General features: G+C 39.6%; 1 protein-coding gene across 2 annotated transcripts in view; it reads left to right on the top strand.

Moving 5' to 3' along the window:
- Positions 1-17713, top strand: part of LOC133618569 (zinc finger E-box-binding homeobox 1-like) — a 92977-nt gene that overhangs the window by 42189 nt on the left and 33075 nt on the right. For both annotated transcript variants that reach the window (XM_061979052.1, XM_061979053.2), the window contains exon 2: positions 3846-4016. In XM_061979052.1, the coding sequence (XP_061835036.1) occupies positions 3846-4016 (171 nt within the window). The remainder of the gene's footprint in view (positions 1-3845; positions 4017-17713) is intronic.

Here is a 17713-nt window from a genome sequence, read left to right as displayed (position 1 = left end):
GCACAATCGGTGGCTGACTAAATACCTTTTTGCCCCACTGTATATACCTTTTGGATTAACTCGCTGGAATATAAAGACAATATACTGTAACATACATCCATAAATGTGGATGCATATGCAAAAGTGCAATATATTTATCTGTACAGTAATCTATTTATTTATATCTGAACGTTATTGATTTTTTTATCCTGCACTACCATGAGCTAATGCAACGAAATGTCGTTCTTATCTATACTGTAAAGTTGAAATTTGAATGACAATAAAAAGAAAGTCTAAGTCTAATATATATTTTTTGTATTTTTTTAAATTTATTTGTTTTTTTTAAATTGTTTTATTTATTTATTTATTTATTTTTAATATATACTTGCATACAGAGCATCCACAAAGTATTCACAGCGCTTCAGTTTTTCTGCATTTTTTTTATGTTACAGCCTTATTACCAAATGGAATAAATTATTTTTTTGTTGCTCAGAATTCTACACACAATAATACCCCATAATGACAATGTGGCAACGTTTTTTTTTAGGCTTTTTTTTCAAATTTATTTGAAATAAACTTAAATTGCACGTACATAAGTATTTACAGCCTTTGCCATGAAGCTTAAAAGTGAGCTCAAATTCATCTTGCTTCAACTAATCATCCTTGAGTCCACCTGTGGTAAATTCATTTGGTTGGACATGATTTGGAGAGGCACATACCTGTCTATATTGCTTTGATTTTAAAGACTTCACATCCGGCTCATGTCCCGCCCGTTATATATGCTTGGTGGCCAAGCTAGCGCTGTTCTTATTGGGTACTAGGCGCCATACTTGGGAAAAAAAATGCCCTATGCATGCGTTATCGGGTGTACGAATTAATCAAATCGCAAAAAAGATAAACATTTCTTCGGAGTTCCTTGAGAGGTAATCAAAAAGGCCGCAACAATGCAAGATTTTTCGAAAAAACGGCGAGTAAAGCAGCCAAGGGAGCAGAGTCAAATAATGCATGAGTTTGCAGTGATCACTTCGTTAAAGGTTTGTTTGACATACTTTTAACATTTATTATTTCCAATTTAAGTATTATTTTAATATGATTTGTATTTCTTAAACATGTTTGCTACAAGTTTTTCGAAAAGCATGAACTCGGCGAGTCTAAAAGAAAGCAAACGTGCACAAAACCTAAAAGTTTTGAGTTTTTAGCAAAGGCAGCAATCGTAAATAATTCAGCACATACACAATGTTGCCATCTATAAGTATATTTTGATAAAGACGGGGAAAAACACGCTACTCGTAAACGGCACCTGCAACAGCAACAAACATGGCAGTACACGAAGTTAAATCATGAAATGCAACCTTACCCGAGCAAAAACGATGCATATTTATCCGAAAGAGTTTCGATACTAATTCCCTTGACCCAACCACACACTAATAAGTTGTAGACCTCCATGCTTTTCCAAGTTTCTATCTGTTTTGTCGTGTAAAATGGTGTCTAGAGCTCAATAGTTTGATGTGTCTGGGAAGGCGACCGACGTATAATCCTTTATCACTCGACAAAATCTTTCTTTTGATAAAGTATATGTATAGATTATATTGCATAGTTTGCATTTTTGACCGTATCTGCTTTTTTCAGAAATATTTAAGCCTCTTTTGTACTCAGATAATTTGCGCTTTGCTTGCTGTACCACAGTCATTTTGGCTGGGTTGACCACCACTGGTTTTTACTTTTGGGAAGCAGTCACGTGTCAGAATACAAGCAATATAAGGTCCCACACTTGACAGTGCATGGCAGAGCACAAACCAAGCATGAAGCATGAATTGTTTGTAGACCTCTGAGACAGGATTGTGTTGAGACACAAATCTGGGGAAGGGTACAAAAAAATATCTGCTGTTTTGAAGGTCCCAACGAGCATAGTGGCCTTCATCATTCGTAAATGTAAGAAGTTTGGATCCACCAGAACTCTTACTAAAGCTGGCCAGTAGTCTAAACTAAGGTATTGGGGGAGAAGGGCCCTACTCAGGGAGGTGACCAAGAACCGTATTTTCACTCTGTCAGAGCTACAGCATTCCCCTGTGGAGAGAGGAGAAACTTCCAGAGGGAAAACCATCTCTGCAGCAATCCACCAATCAGGCCAATATGGTAGAGTGGCCAGGCGGAAGCCATTCTTACGTGAATGTTTGCCAAAATGCACCTGAAAGACCCTCAAACCATGAGAAACTAAATTATCTGGTCTGATGAGACAAAGATTGAACTCTTTGGCATGAATGCCAGGCGTCATTTTTGGAGCAAACCAGGCACCGCTCATCACCAGGCCATTCATTCCAATAGTGTAGCATGGTGGTGGCAGCATCATGCTGTGGGGATGTTTTTCAGCAGAAGGAACTGAGAGACTAATCAGGATAGAGGGAAAGATGATTGCAGAAATGTACAGAGACATCCTGAATAAAAACCTGCTGTAGAGCGCTCTTGAACTCAGACTGGGGAGACGGTTCATCTTTCAGCAGGACAACGACCCTAAGCACACAGCCAAGATATCAAAAGAATGGCTTCAGGACAAGTCTGTAAATGTCCTTGAGTGGCCAGAGCCCAGACTTGAATCCCATTGAACATATCTGGAGAAATCATAAAAGTGCTCTGCATCGACGCTTCCCATCCAACCTGATAGGAATGGTCGGAATTGCCCAAAGATAGGTGTGCCAAGCTTGTGGCATTGTATTACCAAAGGTGCATCAACAAAGTGTTATGATCCGTAGCCCGGATCATGTTTTGACTTCCTCAGTCCTGTTTTCTGCACCCCTGAGTTTGTGTTTTTCAGTTACCATGGGTGCTTATTGGTTTCACCTGCCTCTGATTAGTATTCGGCACGCTCACCTGCTGCCAAGCACTAATCAGAGAGCTATTTAGAACTGCCTTTTCCGGTCAGTCAGAGTGGCTTCCTAGTATGCTACACGCAACAGTTAACAACGGTATTTTGATTCCTTTTGAATGCTACGCAACACTCCTTCTTTGTATGCTAGCTCCCACGCTAGCCTCCTCAGCTTTGCCTCGTGTGCTATGAGCACGCTTTTGGTTTTTTCCTGCCTAATTTATTGTTAAAATAAATCATTTTCTACCTTCACACTGTGTCCGGAGTCCGTCTGCATCTTGGGAGGACAACCCCCGCATAGCTCGGTTGGGCGGCATAGCTCGGTTGGTAGAGTGGCCGTGCCAGCAACTTGAGGGTTCCAGGTTCGATTCCCGCTTCCGCCATCCTAGTCACTGCCGTTGTGTCCTTGGGCAAGACACTTTACCCACCTGCTCCCAGTGCCACCCACACTGGTTTGAATGTAACTTAGATATGGGGTTTCACTATGTAAAGCGCTTTGAGTCACTAGAGAAAAGCGCTTTATAAATCTAATTCACTTCACTTCACTTCACAATGCGACCCGATCGTTACACAAAGTTTTGAACAAAAGCTGTGAATTTTTATTTACATGTAAGTTCTTACTCTTTTTAATACATTTTAAAAGCTCTAAAAAAAACTTTTGACATTGTCATTATGGAGTAATGCATGTAGAATTTTGAGGGCAAAATAAATTCATCCCATTTTGAAATACATGAACATATGTGGAAAAAGTGAAGCGCTGTGAATACTTTTCCGATGCACTATGTATATGTTATAATGTTTTTACTTTTTTTTTTTTTACCTACATACGTATGCTTACTTGGTATCATTTAAACACACACACAGACAAAGGGGAGCAATCAGCCCATCTCCCAAGACATCATCCGTCTAATTGTGCCTACCTGCTACGCTGTTAATGTGATGCTGATTGCAGCAGTAAGGTGTCTCATCTGCGCTGATTGGGACATTCTGTTTTTCTTTTCAGTGCCAAACTTGAACGGCGGCCTGGAGGCCAGTTCAGACTCGGACGATGACGACAAGCTACATATTGTGGAGGAGGACAGTCTGCTGGAGCCGGATGTTGCCAATGCCAAGGCAAAGGAAACCCGTGGCGGTGCCGCCAGACTATTACCACAAAACGGCTTCTGGAAAGGAGGTAAGACATTACCATAGAAAAGTCTTTCAGCAATGGAGCTTCAGGACTAGGGATGTCTCGATCCGATATTTGGATCGAATCGGCTGCCGATATTTGCCAAAAATTGCGTATCGGCAAGGCATGGGAAAATGCCGATCCAGATCCAGTTTAAAAAAAAACTCCGGTCCGTGTTTTCCAACGCACCGATTTAAATAATACATTCCACTTTTCTGCTGCTTCCTAATTTCCGTTCCGCCTTTTTCCAGCACACCTTCAACACATCCATAGGTCTGTGAATTCTCACGCAGTTGCTTTTAGCTGCTGGCATTACACGACAGGCTCTTCTCACTCTTTCCTGTGTCTCCCTCTCACAGACAGCAAGTGCACCTTCTTACACACGTCACATACTGTCACGTCATACGTCACATACGTATACGCCCTCTTCGAGCAGAGAGGTAGCAGCATGGCTAACGTTAGCTGTGATGCTAGCGCAGCCGTGCGAGCAACGCTCCCTCTAAGGTGCTCGCCTGTGCAATTGCGCACTGTTTAAGCGTCCTCTGCGCATAGCAAATCTATGCCACGCACAAAATCAAATAAAAAAATAAGCGCATAACAATTTTCGACACACGGACACGAAAGAGAAAACAGTTTTCGTCATCATTGTTCAAATATTGTGACGTCTGTCGAGACGCCTATCTCCATTCGGTGCCACACGTCCACACCATCAAAATGCCGAGGCAATAATTTCCACATCAACACCGTATGAAAAAATTAGTGATTTTTTTAGTTGTGATTTCCTTCTCTGCAAGTTTAAAAGTAGCATATATTAATGCAGTATGAAGAAGAATGTTTTAATGTAGACATGCAAGCCTTGAAAGAAAATTTTGAAAATCAAGACTACATTTCCTGCAAATCTACCCTATATTTTAACTTTAGATTTATTCTCATATCAAACTCTTTTGGCTGTCTTTTTGACACTTACATCCGGCGCCCCCCTCCACACCCTGGATTATAAATAATGTAAATAATTCAATGTGATTATCTTGTGTGATGACTGTATTATGATGATAGTATATATCTGATAGTATATATCTGTATCATGAATCAATTTAAGTGGATCCCGACTTAAACAAGTTGATAAGCTTATTGGGGTGTTACCATTTAGTGGTCAATTGTACGGAATATGTACTTCACTGTGCAACCTACTAATAAAAGTCTCAATCAATCAATCAAAACACATAGAATCATCATACTGCTGTGATTATATGCATCAAGTGTTCATTCAAGGCTAAGGCAAAATATCGAGATATATATTGTGTATCGCAATATGGCCTTAAAATATCGCAATATTAAAAAAAGGCCATATCGCCCAGCCCTAGTTCAATGATGCCATTTCTGTTTGTCATGTATAATTTTGTCTATTTTGTGTTTATCCTTGAATAAACAGGTCAGTTTCTTGTTACCAACCATTGTGTATTATTCAAACTCCCCTAATTCAGCTGGCTAGTTGTTATCAAGAGTACTAAAACCCTTTTCAACATGATTCTGACAACTAAGTACCGTATTTTCCGCACTATAAGGCGCACCGGATTATTAGCCGCACCTTCAATGAATGGCATATTTCATAACTTTGTCCACCAATAAGCCGCCCCGGACTATAAGCCGCGCCTACGCTGCGCTAAAGGGAATGTCAAAAAAACAGTCAGATAGGTCAGTCAAACTTTAATAATATATTAAAAACCAGCGTTCTAACAACTCTGTTCACTCCCAAAATGTACGCAAATGTGCAATCACAAACATAGTAAAATTCAAAATAGTGCAGAGCAATAGCAACATAATGTTGCTCGAACGTTAATGTCACAACACACAAAATAAACATAGCGCTCACTTTCTGAAGTTATTCTTCATTCGTAAATCCTTCGTCTTCGGTGTCCGAAGTGAAAAGTTGGGCAAATTTACGATCCACTGGCAGATGTTGGCGTCGTCTGGCGCTGCCTCCTCGTCTTAGTGAAGGTGTGTTCGCCTTCTGTCATCCATTGTTCCCACGCAGTTAGCAGTCTAGCTTCGAATGCCCTGTTGACACCAATATCTAGCGGCTGGAGGTCTTTTGTCAATCCACCCGGAATGACGGCGAGTATTGAATTAAGCGCGTAAGTAAGCGTGTCTCTTAATGTGCTGTTATGAGCTAGCAAATATAACAACTACACTACCCAGCATGCAACGATAGTTACGAGCATGCGCGGTAGCCCTGAGAAGCGTTGTATGCTGGCAGTTAGAATGTGGTTATGAGCACGCTGTGAGTAAACGTTGAGAACTCAGTTAACACGCCTCGTCTGCATTATTTATAATTAGACAGACAACACACTTAATAGGAGCCATTTTGGGGTCTTTACATAAACACACAAATGGAAATGAAACGTCACATATCCCAGCATGCACCGCGCGCTTCTTCGTCATCCACTGTTCCCACGCAGTTAGCAGTCTAGCTTCGAATGCCCTGTTGACACCAATATCTAGCGGCTGGAGGTCTTTTGTCAATCCACCCGGAATGACGGCGAGTATTGAATTAAGCGCGTAAGCGTGTCTCTTAATGTGCTGTTATGAGCTAGCAAATATAACAACTACACTACCCAGCATGCAACGATAGTTACGAGCATGCGCGGTAGCCCTGAGAAGCGTTGTATGCTGGCAGTTAGAATGTGGTTATGAGCACGCTGTGAGTAAACGTTGAGAACTCAGTTAACACGCCTCGTCTGCATTATTTATAATTAGACAGACAACACACTTAATAGGAGCCATTTTGGGGTCTTTACATAAACACACAAATGGAAATGAAACGTCACATATCCCAGCATGCACCGCGCGCTTCTTCTACGGGGAAAAAAAGATGGCGGCTGTTTACCGTAGTTGCGAGACCTAAACTTTATGAAAATGAATCTTAATATTTATCCATATATAAAGCGCACCGGGTTATAAGGCGCACTGTCAGCTTTTGAGAAAATTTGTGGTTTTTAGGTGCGCCTTATAGTGCGGAAAATACGGTAGGCTAAATAACTTTAAACTTTAATACATGCTCGGATAGGCCAGTATCGGTCAGTATCGGTATCGGTCAGTATCGGTATCGGATCGGAAATGCAAAAACAATATCGGTATCGGATCGGAAGTGCAAAAACCTGGATCGGAACATCCCTATTCAGGACCTCTTACATTTTTTCCCAATTCATTTATGTACAGTTGTGTTCAAAATAATAGCAGTCCCACATCACTAGCAAGATACATCACTGTTTTTGTTAGAATTTCAACTTCTACACGGCAAGTAAGTTTCTAGAATGTTTAGTAAAGGTATAGAAAACCAACAGACCCAACAGGCATGACGTGCATGCTGCTGATTCTGTGAAACTGAATAATTTACTGAAAGGGGCGTGTTCAAAAAAATAGCAGTGCGTAGTTCAATTAGTGAGGTCATTGATTATGTGGGAAAAAAAGGTGTCAAACAAGTGGCCCTTATTTAAGGATCGAGGCAACTGACGCTGTATATGCTGGCTGTGCAATTTGTCCTTGGAAAAACAGAGTAAAATGGGTCGTTGAAGACACTGTTCAGAAGAAGAGCGTTCTTTGATTAAGAAATTAATAAAAGAGGGGAAAACCTATAAAGAAGTGCAGAAAACGATAGGCTGTTCAGCTAAAATGATATCAAACGCTTTAAAATGGCAGCCAAAACCAAAAAGGCGAGGAAGAAAAAGAAAAAAAGACTATTGGAATGGATGGGAGAATAACCAAAATGGCAAAGGCTCAGCCAATGATCAGGTCCAGGAGGATGAAAGAAGATTTAAGATGGCATGTGAGTACTGTAACGATCAGAACATGTCTACGTGAAGCCAAGCTACCAGCAAGAAGCCCCCACAAAGTCCCATTGTTAAAAAAAAAAGACGTGCTGAAGCGGTTACAATTTGCCAAAGAACACATTGACTGGCCTAAAAATAAATGGTGTAATATTTGGGGACTGGTGAGAGTAAGATTGTTCTTTTTGGATCTAAGGGCCACAGACAGTTTGTCAGACGTCCTGCAAACACTGAATTCAAGCCACAGTACACAGTGAAGACGGTGAAGCATGGTGGTGCAAGCATCATAATATGGGGATGTTTCTCGTACTATGGTGTTGGTCCTAATTATCGCATACCAGGGATCATGGATCAGTTTGAGTACATCAGAATACTGGAAGAAGTCATGTAGTCATGAGGAAATGCCCTTGAAATGGGTGTTTCAACAAGACAATGACCCCAAACACACCAGCAAGCGAGCAAAATCATGTTTCCAAACAAACAGAATTCAAGTAATGGAGAGGCCTGCACAATCCCCGAACCCTAATCCCATTGAAAACTTGTGGCCTGACATAAAAAATGCTGTTTATGAGGCAAAACCAAAAAATGCAGAGGAATTGTGGAACGTAGTACAAATGTCCTGGGCTGCAATACCTGTTGACCGGTGCCAGAAGTTGGTCGACTCCATGTGCCACAGATGTGAAGCAGTTATCAAAAACCGTGGTTATGCAACTAAATTATAGTTAATAATTCGAAGGAAAGTTGAATCTGCAAGCCTTTCTTAGTTTATACCAGTGGTTCTTAACCTTGTTGGAGGTACCGAACCCCACCAGTTTCATATGCGCATTCACCGAACCCTTCTTTAGTGAAAAATAAAATGTTTATTTTTTTTCTCAAATTCAAGACAAAGTTATGTTTTTGGTAACACTTTAGTATGGGGAACATATTCTAAGTAACAAAGACTTAATTTAGAGTTTTTTGGACACTAGGGGAACATATTCTAAGTAACAAAGACTTAATTTAGAGTTATTTAGTTAGGGTTAGGGTTAGAGGGTTAGGGCCAGGGTTAGACAGTTAGGGTTATAACAAGGCCATGCCAAATAAGGCATTAATAAGTACTTAATAATGACTAGTTAAGAGCCAATATGTTACTAATTTGCATGTTAATAAGCAACTAATTAATGGTGAATATGTTCCCCATACTAAAGTGTTACCATGTTTTTTTACTGGTGCACAACATGAACCGTGCATGAACATCACCTTGTTCAAAGAACAAAACCAACACAGTGCATAAACTCACAACAAATTACTCACCTGCAAATTAGTCTGTATTCTGCCGTTGCCGTATCCGTAATACACCGATATGGAGAAGTTTTTATTTACACGATGAGTCAGGCGTGTTTTGACCTCCACCGAACCCCTGAGCCCGACTCACCGAACCCCTAAGGTTCGATCGAACCCAGGTTAAGAACCACTGGTTTATACAGTATATTTGAGTTTTGTAAAAAAAGATGTCAACACTGCTATTTTTTTGTTTTATATTTCTTGACTTTCTGTAAAATATTGACAAATTAAATTACTTTTTTCCAATTTTCTGGATTTGAAATAGAATGTGCAGTGTCCCCAATGCATTTGTGTTCATTAAAATACAATTTATTTGAATAAGTTTGAGGTTTACTCACCTTTTTAAACACACTGCTATTATTATGAACATAAACTGTATGTCATGTACCTACGTTGGTACCTATAAAGGCATTATAACAACACCTGGTCTGCCAGAGCATAAGAGGACACAGCAGGAGTTGCCAATTTAGCAATTATTTAGAATAATCAGCCCTATTTTCAAAAAAAGCGCAGAAAATCTGAAAAGACTGACATAATCGCTCGAATTGCTCTTCTTAACGACCAGCATGAATTTACCATGAATTGATTAACGAGGACCCCGACTTAAACAAGTTGAAAAACTTATTCGGGTGTTACCATTTAGTGGTCAATTGTACGGAATATGTACTGTACTGTGCAATCTACTAATAACAGTTTCAATCAATCAATCAATCAAAGCAGGTGCTGCTGTGCCCCACTCCTTTCATCTAAAAGCAGTCACAGACAACCATGATTATAATGACAGAAGAAATATTATGTGTAGTTATTAGGGATAGGAAGATTAACAGGTCGGACATGCGTATGCAAGATATGGCTGCATCGGTAGAGCAGCTTTAAATCACTTCTGTTTAGGTGGAAAAATCAAGGTGCATCAGGTTTTACCTCGTATTGAATAAAGAAAACAATTTTAATGTGTTTTAACAAAAACCTAACCAATAATTAGCCAAATTGCGTTTATAACTTCCTTTTAGTTTACGCGACAGGAATCATGTGTAGGCCTGTGCATGCAACAACAATAAAAAGGCAAGCATGTAACTACATGGAATCAGTGTCGTCTAGACACATTTGAATCGTGATACATATTAATCAGAATGTAGATGGTGCGTCAAAAAGTTGTTCTGTCAAAAGTTGGTCGCGGTGAAGATAGCATCAAGATTGGCCGCCGTGTTGCTGTTAGCATTGTAACCAGGAACCCGAAAACAGACGTCTCGCTTGGTAAATATCTTTATCAATTGCCACAACATAATAATCGAGAGTAAGACAAATATTGCATAGTAATTAGAGATGTCCGATAATGGCTTTTTTACCGATATCTGATATTCCGATATTGTCCAACTCTTAATTACCGATTCCGATATCAACCGATCCCGATATATACAGTCGTGGAATTAACACATTATTATGCCTAATTTTGTTGTGATGCCCCGCTGGATGCATTAAACAATGTAACAAGGTTTTCAAAAATAAATCAACTCAAGTTATGGAAAAAAATGCCAACATGGCACTGCCATATTTATTATTAAAGTCACAAAGTGTATTTTTTTTTTTTTTTTTTAACATGCCTCAAAACAGCAGCTTGGAATTTAGGACATGCTCTCCCTGAGAGAGCATGAGGAGGTTGAGGTGGGCGGAGTTGGGGGGAGAAGCGTTGGGGTAGGGGGTAGCAGGGTGTGTATATTGTAGCGGGAAGAGTTAGTGCTGCAAGGGGTTCTGGGTATTTGTTCTGTTGTGTTTATGTTATGCTATGGTGCGGATGTTCTCCCGAAATGTGTTTGTCATTCTTGTTTGATGTGGGTTCACAGTGTGGCGCATATTTGTAACAGTGCTAAAGTTGTTTATACGGCCACCCTCAGTGTGACCTGTATGGCTGTTGACCAAGTATGCATTGCATTCACTTGTGTGTGTGAAAAGCGTAGGTATTATGTGATTGGACCGGCACGCAAAGGCGGTGCCTTTAAGGTTTATTGGCGCTCTGTACTTCCCCCTCCGTCCGTGTACCGCTACGTACAGGGGCGTTTTAAAAAGTCATACATTTTACTTTTTGAAACCAATACCGATAATTTCCGAACCCATACCGATAATTTCCGATATTACATTTTAAAGCATTTATCGCCCGATAATATCGGACATCTCTAATAGTAATATATATGAGACTTGACATATAATATAACACCTAAATGCCAAAAATATGTAAAAAATATGAATAAATCTGCAATGCAGTGAAGCCACAAAATTTTAAGTGTGATGTGGTAACTAATCGAATCGCCAATCGATGGAGAGGTATATTAAATTAATCGACTCGTGAATTGTGAATCAAGGTTAGTTTTATCAAGATATATATCTTGTCTTGTAATTTTTTTCGCTTCTCATTTTTTTTACATGGTCAATTATTCACGAGACGTCACTCCCTTCCCAAATGTGTTTAAATTCCACCTACAGTAGTGAGTAAATAACATGTAGAAAAAGTGGAGTTTTCCTCCTACTTAACGGGAATAAGCAGACCAGATTCCCCAACGTGTTCCAACAAAGTACAATACTTTTGTCTAAAATGTCTTGCTGAGATGGAGAATTAAGATTCAGGGTCAACTCAAGACTCCAACCTCCCATCGATTCATTCATTGATGCAGTACGAGATCGCCGCTCTGGGTTGCGATGTTCTGGTGTAAGGAGTGCTGGATCAGCATGTAAGGAACAAGGAGGGGGGCAGCTAAAGACAAGGCGAGGAAATTAAGCGCACTAAGGTAAAGTCGTGAATCAAAGCTGCTGCTGCTGGCAGTCATGCAGAGTTTTTTTTTACTGTGATCTTTCTTGAAAGTAAAGCTTCTGCGGGAACATTCCTCTGGCGCTACACCTTCTTTCTCCACTTGTGGACACACTTCTTAGGACCTAATCCTCCAGGGGTAATGTTGTAGTGTCACTAAATTGGTGCTGCCATTTTTGTTCAGTGATTAAAATTCACACCGCAGACCAGAGAGACGTCGGGTATCTTATTTAGGTCTTGATCCATTCTAAAATGTTCACCTCAAGGTGCATTCAAGAAACGCTAATTGTCAAGAAACTAGAGTAGTACCTCAAGATATGAGTTTAATTGGTTCTAAGATTAAGATTGGGGCAGCACGGTGGAAGACGGGTTAGTGCATCTGCCTCACAATACGAAGGTCCTGAGTAGTCCTGGGTTCAATCCCGGGCTCGGGATCTTTCTGTGTGGAGTTTGCATGTTCTCCCAGTGACTGCGTGGGTTCCCTCCGGGTACTCCGGCTTCCTCCCACCTCCAAAGACATGCACCTGGGGATCGGTTGATTGGCAACACTAAATTGGCCCTAGTGTGTGAATGTGAGTGTGAATGTTGTCTGTCTATCTGTGTTGGCCCTGCGATGAGGTGGCGACTTGTCCAGGGTGTACCCCGTCTACCGCCCGAATGCAGCTGAGATAGGCTCCAGCGACCCCCCTATACCCCAAAAGGGACAAGCGGTAGGAAATGGATGGATGGTTCTAAGATGCAACTTGTACCTTGAAAAACCTGCAAAACAGCGTCGCCTATTTAAAATGAATTAAAATCAATTCAATTGGTGCTTGCCCCACCCCAACAACAGCACAATTTTTAACATATAAAATGCCTTTAAAAAAATGTACTAACTTTTACAACAGAAATATTTTATAAAAACGATACAACAGAATGTACTAATAAGAGTGACGGTAGTTTTATGAAGTAATGTAATAATGATGTACAAGGACTTTTACAGTATCTCCTTGGAGCTCCTTCTCCATCAAAAACACACAATCAGCAGTTTCTCCATATTTTCATGGATAAACTTTCACTGTTTAGGTGTTATTTACGTTTAGATATTTATGTCCTCGATCCTGTGACGATCTGTCACGTTTCCTTGGTTTTGTGTTTATTTCCTCTGTAGCGCTCTTATGTTTGGTTCCTTTTCTTGCTTGTCTCCCTGAGCGCTATTTCCCCTCACCTGTTGCTGATTGGCAGCCTGGCCACACCTGTTGTCAATCAGGCTGCTATTTATGCCTGCCTCGCCCTCCAGTCAGGGCTCGATGATTATTTCCTGTTTCCTGCATGTGCACTTACCAGTTGCACTATTTCCTTTTTGACATTAAAGTCATGTTTACCTGCGCTACGCCTGCCATCCCTGCATCTTGGGGTTCAAGATCAACAGAACCCGACAGAGAAATTCTTTCTGCTTTAGTATAGAGCAGACGAGCAGTGATGCGCTCCAACACACTTGGTCATGTTTTTGATATTTTTTTAATTTTTATTTCATTGGATATCATCCACTTCTTTTTTTTCAGCGCTGTCCTTAACATTCACTTTCTTCCTTCCCATGGTTGGAAAAATGTCACTCTCTATCAATATGCTAATACTAGCGAGTAAGATGGGATTTTATTGTGACATTTTCTACGGCAACGGGCGGTGGGGAGGCTCGTAACCCCAATTTTTTTATTTCCAACATAAATAAATGAGAGATAGCTTGTATCCGGAAAAACATCCCTGAGGTATCACTGCAATGAGGAATAGTACTCACTTCCATGGCATACATTTCAAAGAAGTGCATCTGTTCCCCAATGAAACTCTTGAAACAGCTCAAGAAGAAATGTAGATCTAACAATTGCCTTTTAACAACTTCACTTCCTGTTAACTCCCTGAAAAAGATTGCACCCTCTGCTGGTGGCTACTTAGTAGTGAAGCCTACACAACCACACAACAAGGGAATATTACGGTTTTAAATTAAAAAATATCGAAAAACCGTGACTGATAACTGCACTTTGACAAACTGACAGACGGACCGGTGCCAACTCTCGAGCTTAAATGCTAACATGAAAACAAAAGACAATGTATTTTCCCCATTAAGGAACATTTTACTGTCTGAGCAACTAAACCATTTAATTGTGCACATTAAACCTAAAAGCTTACCATGAATTGATTTACGTGGACCCCGACTTAAACAAGTTGAAAAACTTATTCGGGTGTTACCATTTAGTGGTCAATTGTACGGAATATGTACCGTATTTTTCAGACTATAAGTCGCAGTTTTTTTCATAGTTTGGCCGGGGATGCGACTTATACTCAGGAGCGACTTATGTGTGAAATTATTAACACATTAACGTAAAATATCAAATAATATTATTTAGCTCATTCACGTAAGAGACTAGACGTATAAGATTTCATGGGATTTAGCGATTAGGAGTGACAGATTGTTTGGTAAACGTATAGCATGTTCTATATGTTATAGTTATTTGAATGACTCTTACCATAATATGTTACGTTAACATACCAGGCACGTTCTCAGTTGGTTATTTATGCCTCATAACGTACACTTATTCAGCCTGTTGTTCACTATTCTTTATTTATTTTAAATTGCCTTTCAATCAATCAATCAATCAATCAATCAATGTTTGTTTATTTATATAGCCCTAAATCACAAAAGTCTCAAAGGGCTGTACAAGCCAGAACGACATCCTCGGTACAGAGCCCACATAAGGGACGTTGATGTGAATGACTATGAGAAACCGCATATGTGGGTAACCCCCCCTCTCTAGTTGAGACCGAAAGCAATGGATGTCGAGTGACATAATATTGTGAAAGAACAGTCCTTAGTGGATCTAACATGGTAGTGAGAGTCCAGTCCATAGTGGGGCCAGCAGGAGACCAGCAGGAGACCATCCCGAGCGGAGACAGGTCAGCAGCACAGAGATGTCCCCAACCGATGCACAGGCAAGCGGTCCACCCCGGGTCTCCACTCTGGACAGCCAGCACTTCATCCATGGTCACCGGAACCGGAATAACCCGGCGAGGGGACAGAGGAGAAAAGAAAAGAAACAGCAGATCAACTGGTCTAAAAAAGGGGGTCTATTTAAAGGCTAGAGTATACAAATTAGTTTTAAGATGGGACTTAAATGCTTCTACTGAGGTAGCATCTCTAACTGTTACCAGGAGGGCATTCCAGAGTATTGGAGCCCGAATGGAAAACGCTCTGTAGCCCACAGACTTTTTATGGGCTCTGGGAATCACTAATAAGCCAGAGTTCTTTGAACGCAGGTTTCTTACCGGGACATATGGTACAGTACAATACAAATCAAGATAGGACGGAGCTAGACCGTGTAGTATTTTATACGTAAGTAGTAAAACCTTAAAGTCGCATCTTAAGTGCACAGGAAGCCAGTGCAGGTGAGCCAGTATAGGCGTAATATGATCAAACTTTCTTGTTCTTGTCAAAAGTCTAGCAGCCGCATTTTGTACCAATTGTAGTCTTTTAATGCTAGACATAGGGAGACCCGAAAATAATACGTTACAGTAATCGAGACGAGACGTAACGAACGCATGAATAATAATCTCAGCGTCGCTAGTGGACAAAATGGAACAAATTTTAGCGATATTACGGAGATGAAAGAAGGCCGTTTTAGTAACACTCTTAATGTGTAACTCAAAGGAGAGAGTTGGGTCGAAGATAATACCCAGATTCTTTACCGAGTCGCTTTGTGTAATTGTTTGGTTGTCAAATGTTAAGGTGGTATTATTAAATAGGTGTCGGTGTTGAGCAGGACCGATAATCAGCATTTCTGTTTTCTTAGTGTTGAGTTTCAAAAAGTTTCAAATGTCTATTCTTGGTGTTGGGTTTTATCAAATAAATTTCCCCCAAAAATGCGACTTATACTACAGTGCAACTTATATATGTTTTTTTCCTTCTTTATTATGCATTTTCGGCCGGTGCAACTTATACTCCGGAGCGACTTATAGTCCGAAAAATACGGTACTGAACTGTGCAATCTACTAATGAAAGTTTCAATCAATCAACCAATCAAAAGCTATACGCTCTTAGCATGGAGGATTATGAAACAGAGGTGTTTTTACGGTGCGTTCAAAGACCGCTGAACATTGGACGACACAACGCCCACCAGATTTAATAAATATTTTTTTATTTATTACACATTTTTCATTTAAAATAAACCTTAAAAGTGGCAACAGTACAAACCAATATTCAAAGCAAAGCTATTTAAAACAGATTTAAGACTAATGCTAAAATACTGTCAATGAAGCAAAACAAACAGAAAACATGCAAAATAGAGATTTTCTAACTGTGTGCCTATTTATTATAGTTAAAAGCACTTGGTCAAAATATTTCAGTGTGTGTATAAGTACTTTTTGAGCACATAAAAAAATTCTGCAATAGTATCGTATTTTTCCGAGTATAAGTCGCTCCGGAGTATAAGTCGCACCGGCCGAAAATGCATAATAAAGAAGATATATAACTCGCACTGGAGTATAAGTCGCATTTTTGGGGGAAATTTATTTGATAAAACCCAACACCAAGAATAGACATTTGAAAGGCAATTTAAAATAAATTAAAAATAGTGAACGACAGGCTGAATAAGTGTACGTTATATGAGGCATAAATAACCAACTGAGAAGGTGCCTGGTATGTTAACGTAACATATTATGGTAAGAGTCATTCAAATAACTATAACATATAGAACATGCTATACGTTTACCAAACAATCTGTCACTCCTAATCGCTAAATCCCATGAAATCTTATACGTCTAGTCTCTTACGTGAATGAGATAAATAATATTATTTGATATTTTACTGCGACTTATAGTCCGAAAAATACGGTAATAACTTTGGAAATTTTCGTGTTTTTACATCCCTATACACAACAAATTTCAAATCCCAATTCGATAATTCGACAATAGATTATTGAACTTAAAAATGTTTTTTAGCAAGCAACTAAAGTAAACACAATAGCACATATTTATAAAGCTTACTTTATTAAATCTAGAACCTGGTAGTATTGCTGTAAATTAGTTATTACATTTTTGGTATTGAATGCTACATGCATTTTTTTTTAACAAAATAAAGCGGCTAGATCACAATAACTAAACAAAAGCCAAAACTAGTACCGTATTTTTTGGAGTATAAGTCGCTCCGGAGTATAAGTCGCACCGGCCGAAAATCCATAATAAAGAAGGAAAAAAAACATATAAAAGTCGCACTGGAGTATAAGTCGCATTTTAGGGGGGAAATTTATTTGATTAAACCCAACACCAAGAATAGACATTTGAAAGGCAATTTAAAATAAATAAAGAATAGTGAACAACAGGCTGAATAAGTGTACGTTATATGACACATAAATAACCAACTGAGAACGTGCCTGGTATGTTAACGTAACATATTATGGTAAGAGTCATTCAAATAACTATAACATATAGAACATGCTATACGTTTACCAAACAATCTGTCACTCCTAATCGCTAAATCCCATGAAATCTTATACGTCTAGTCTCTTACGTGAATGAGCTAAATAATATTATTTGATATTTTACGGTAATGTGTTAATAATTTCACACATAAGTCGCTCCTGAGTATAAGTCGCACCCCTGACCAAACTATGACAAAAACTGCGACTTATAGTCCGAAAAATACGGTAATAACTTTGGAAATGTTCGTGTTTTAACATCCCTATACACAACATGGGGGATGTCCCAATCAAATTTCAAATCCC

Source organism: Nerophis lumbriciformis, linkage group LG19, assembly GCF_033978685.3.
Source record: "Nerophis lumbriciformis linkage group LG19, RoL_Nlum_v2.1, whole genome shotgun sequence".
Lineage (NCBI taxonomy): Eukaryota > Metazoa > Chordata > Actinopteri > Syngnathiformes > Syngnathidae > Nerophis > Nerophis lumbriciformis.
The sequence above is the reverse complement of the archived record's forward strand: the minus strand, read 5'-3'. Positions and strand labels throughout refer to the sequence as shown.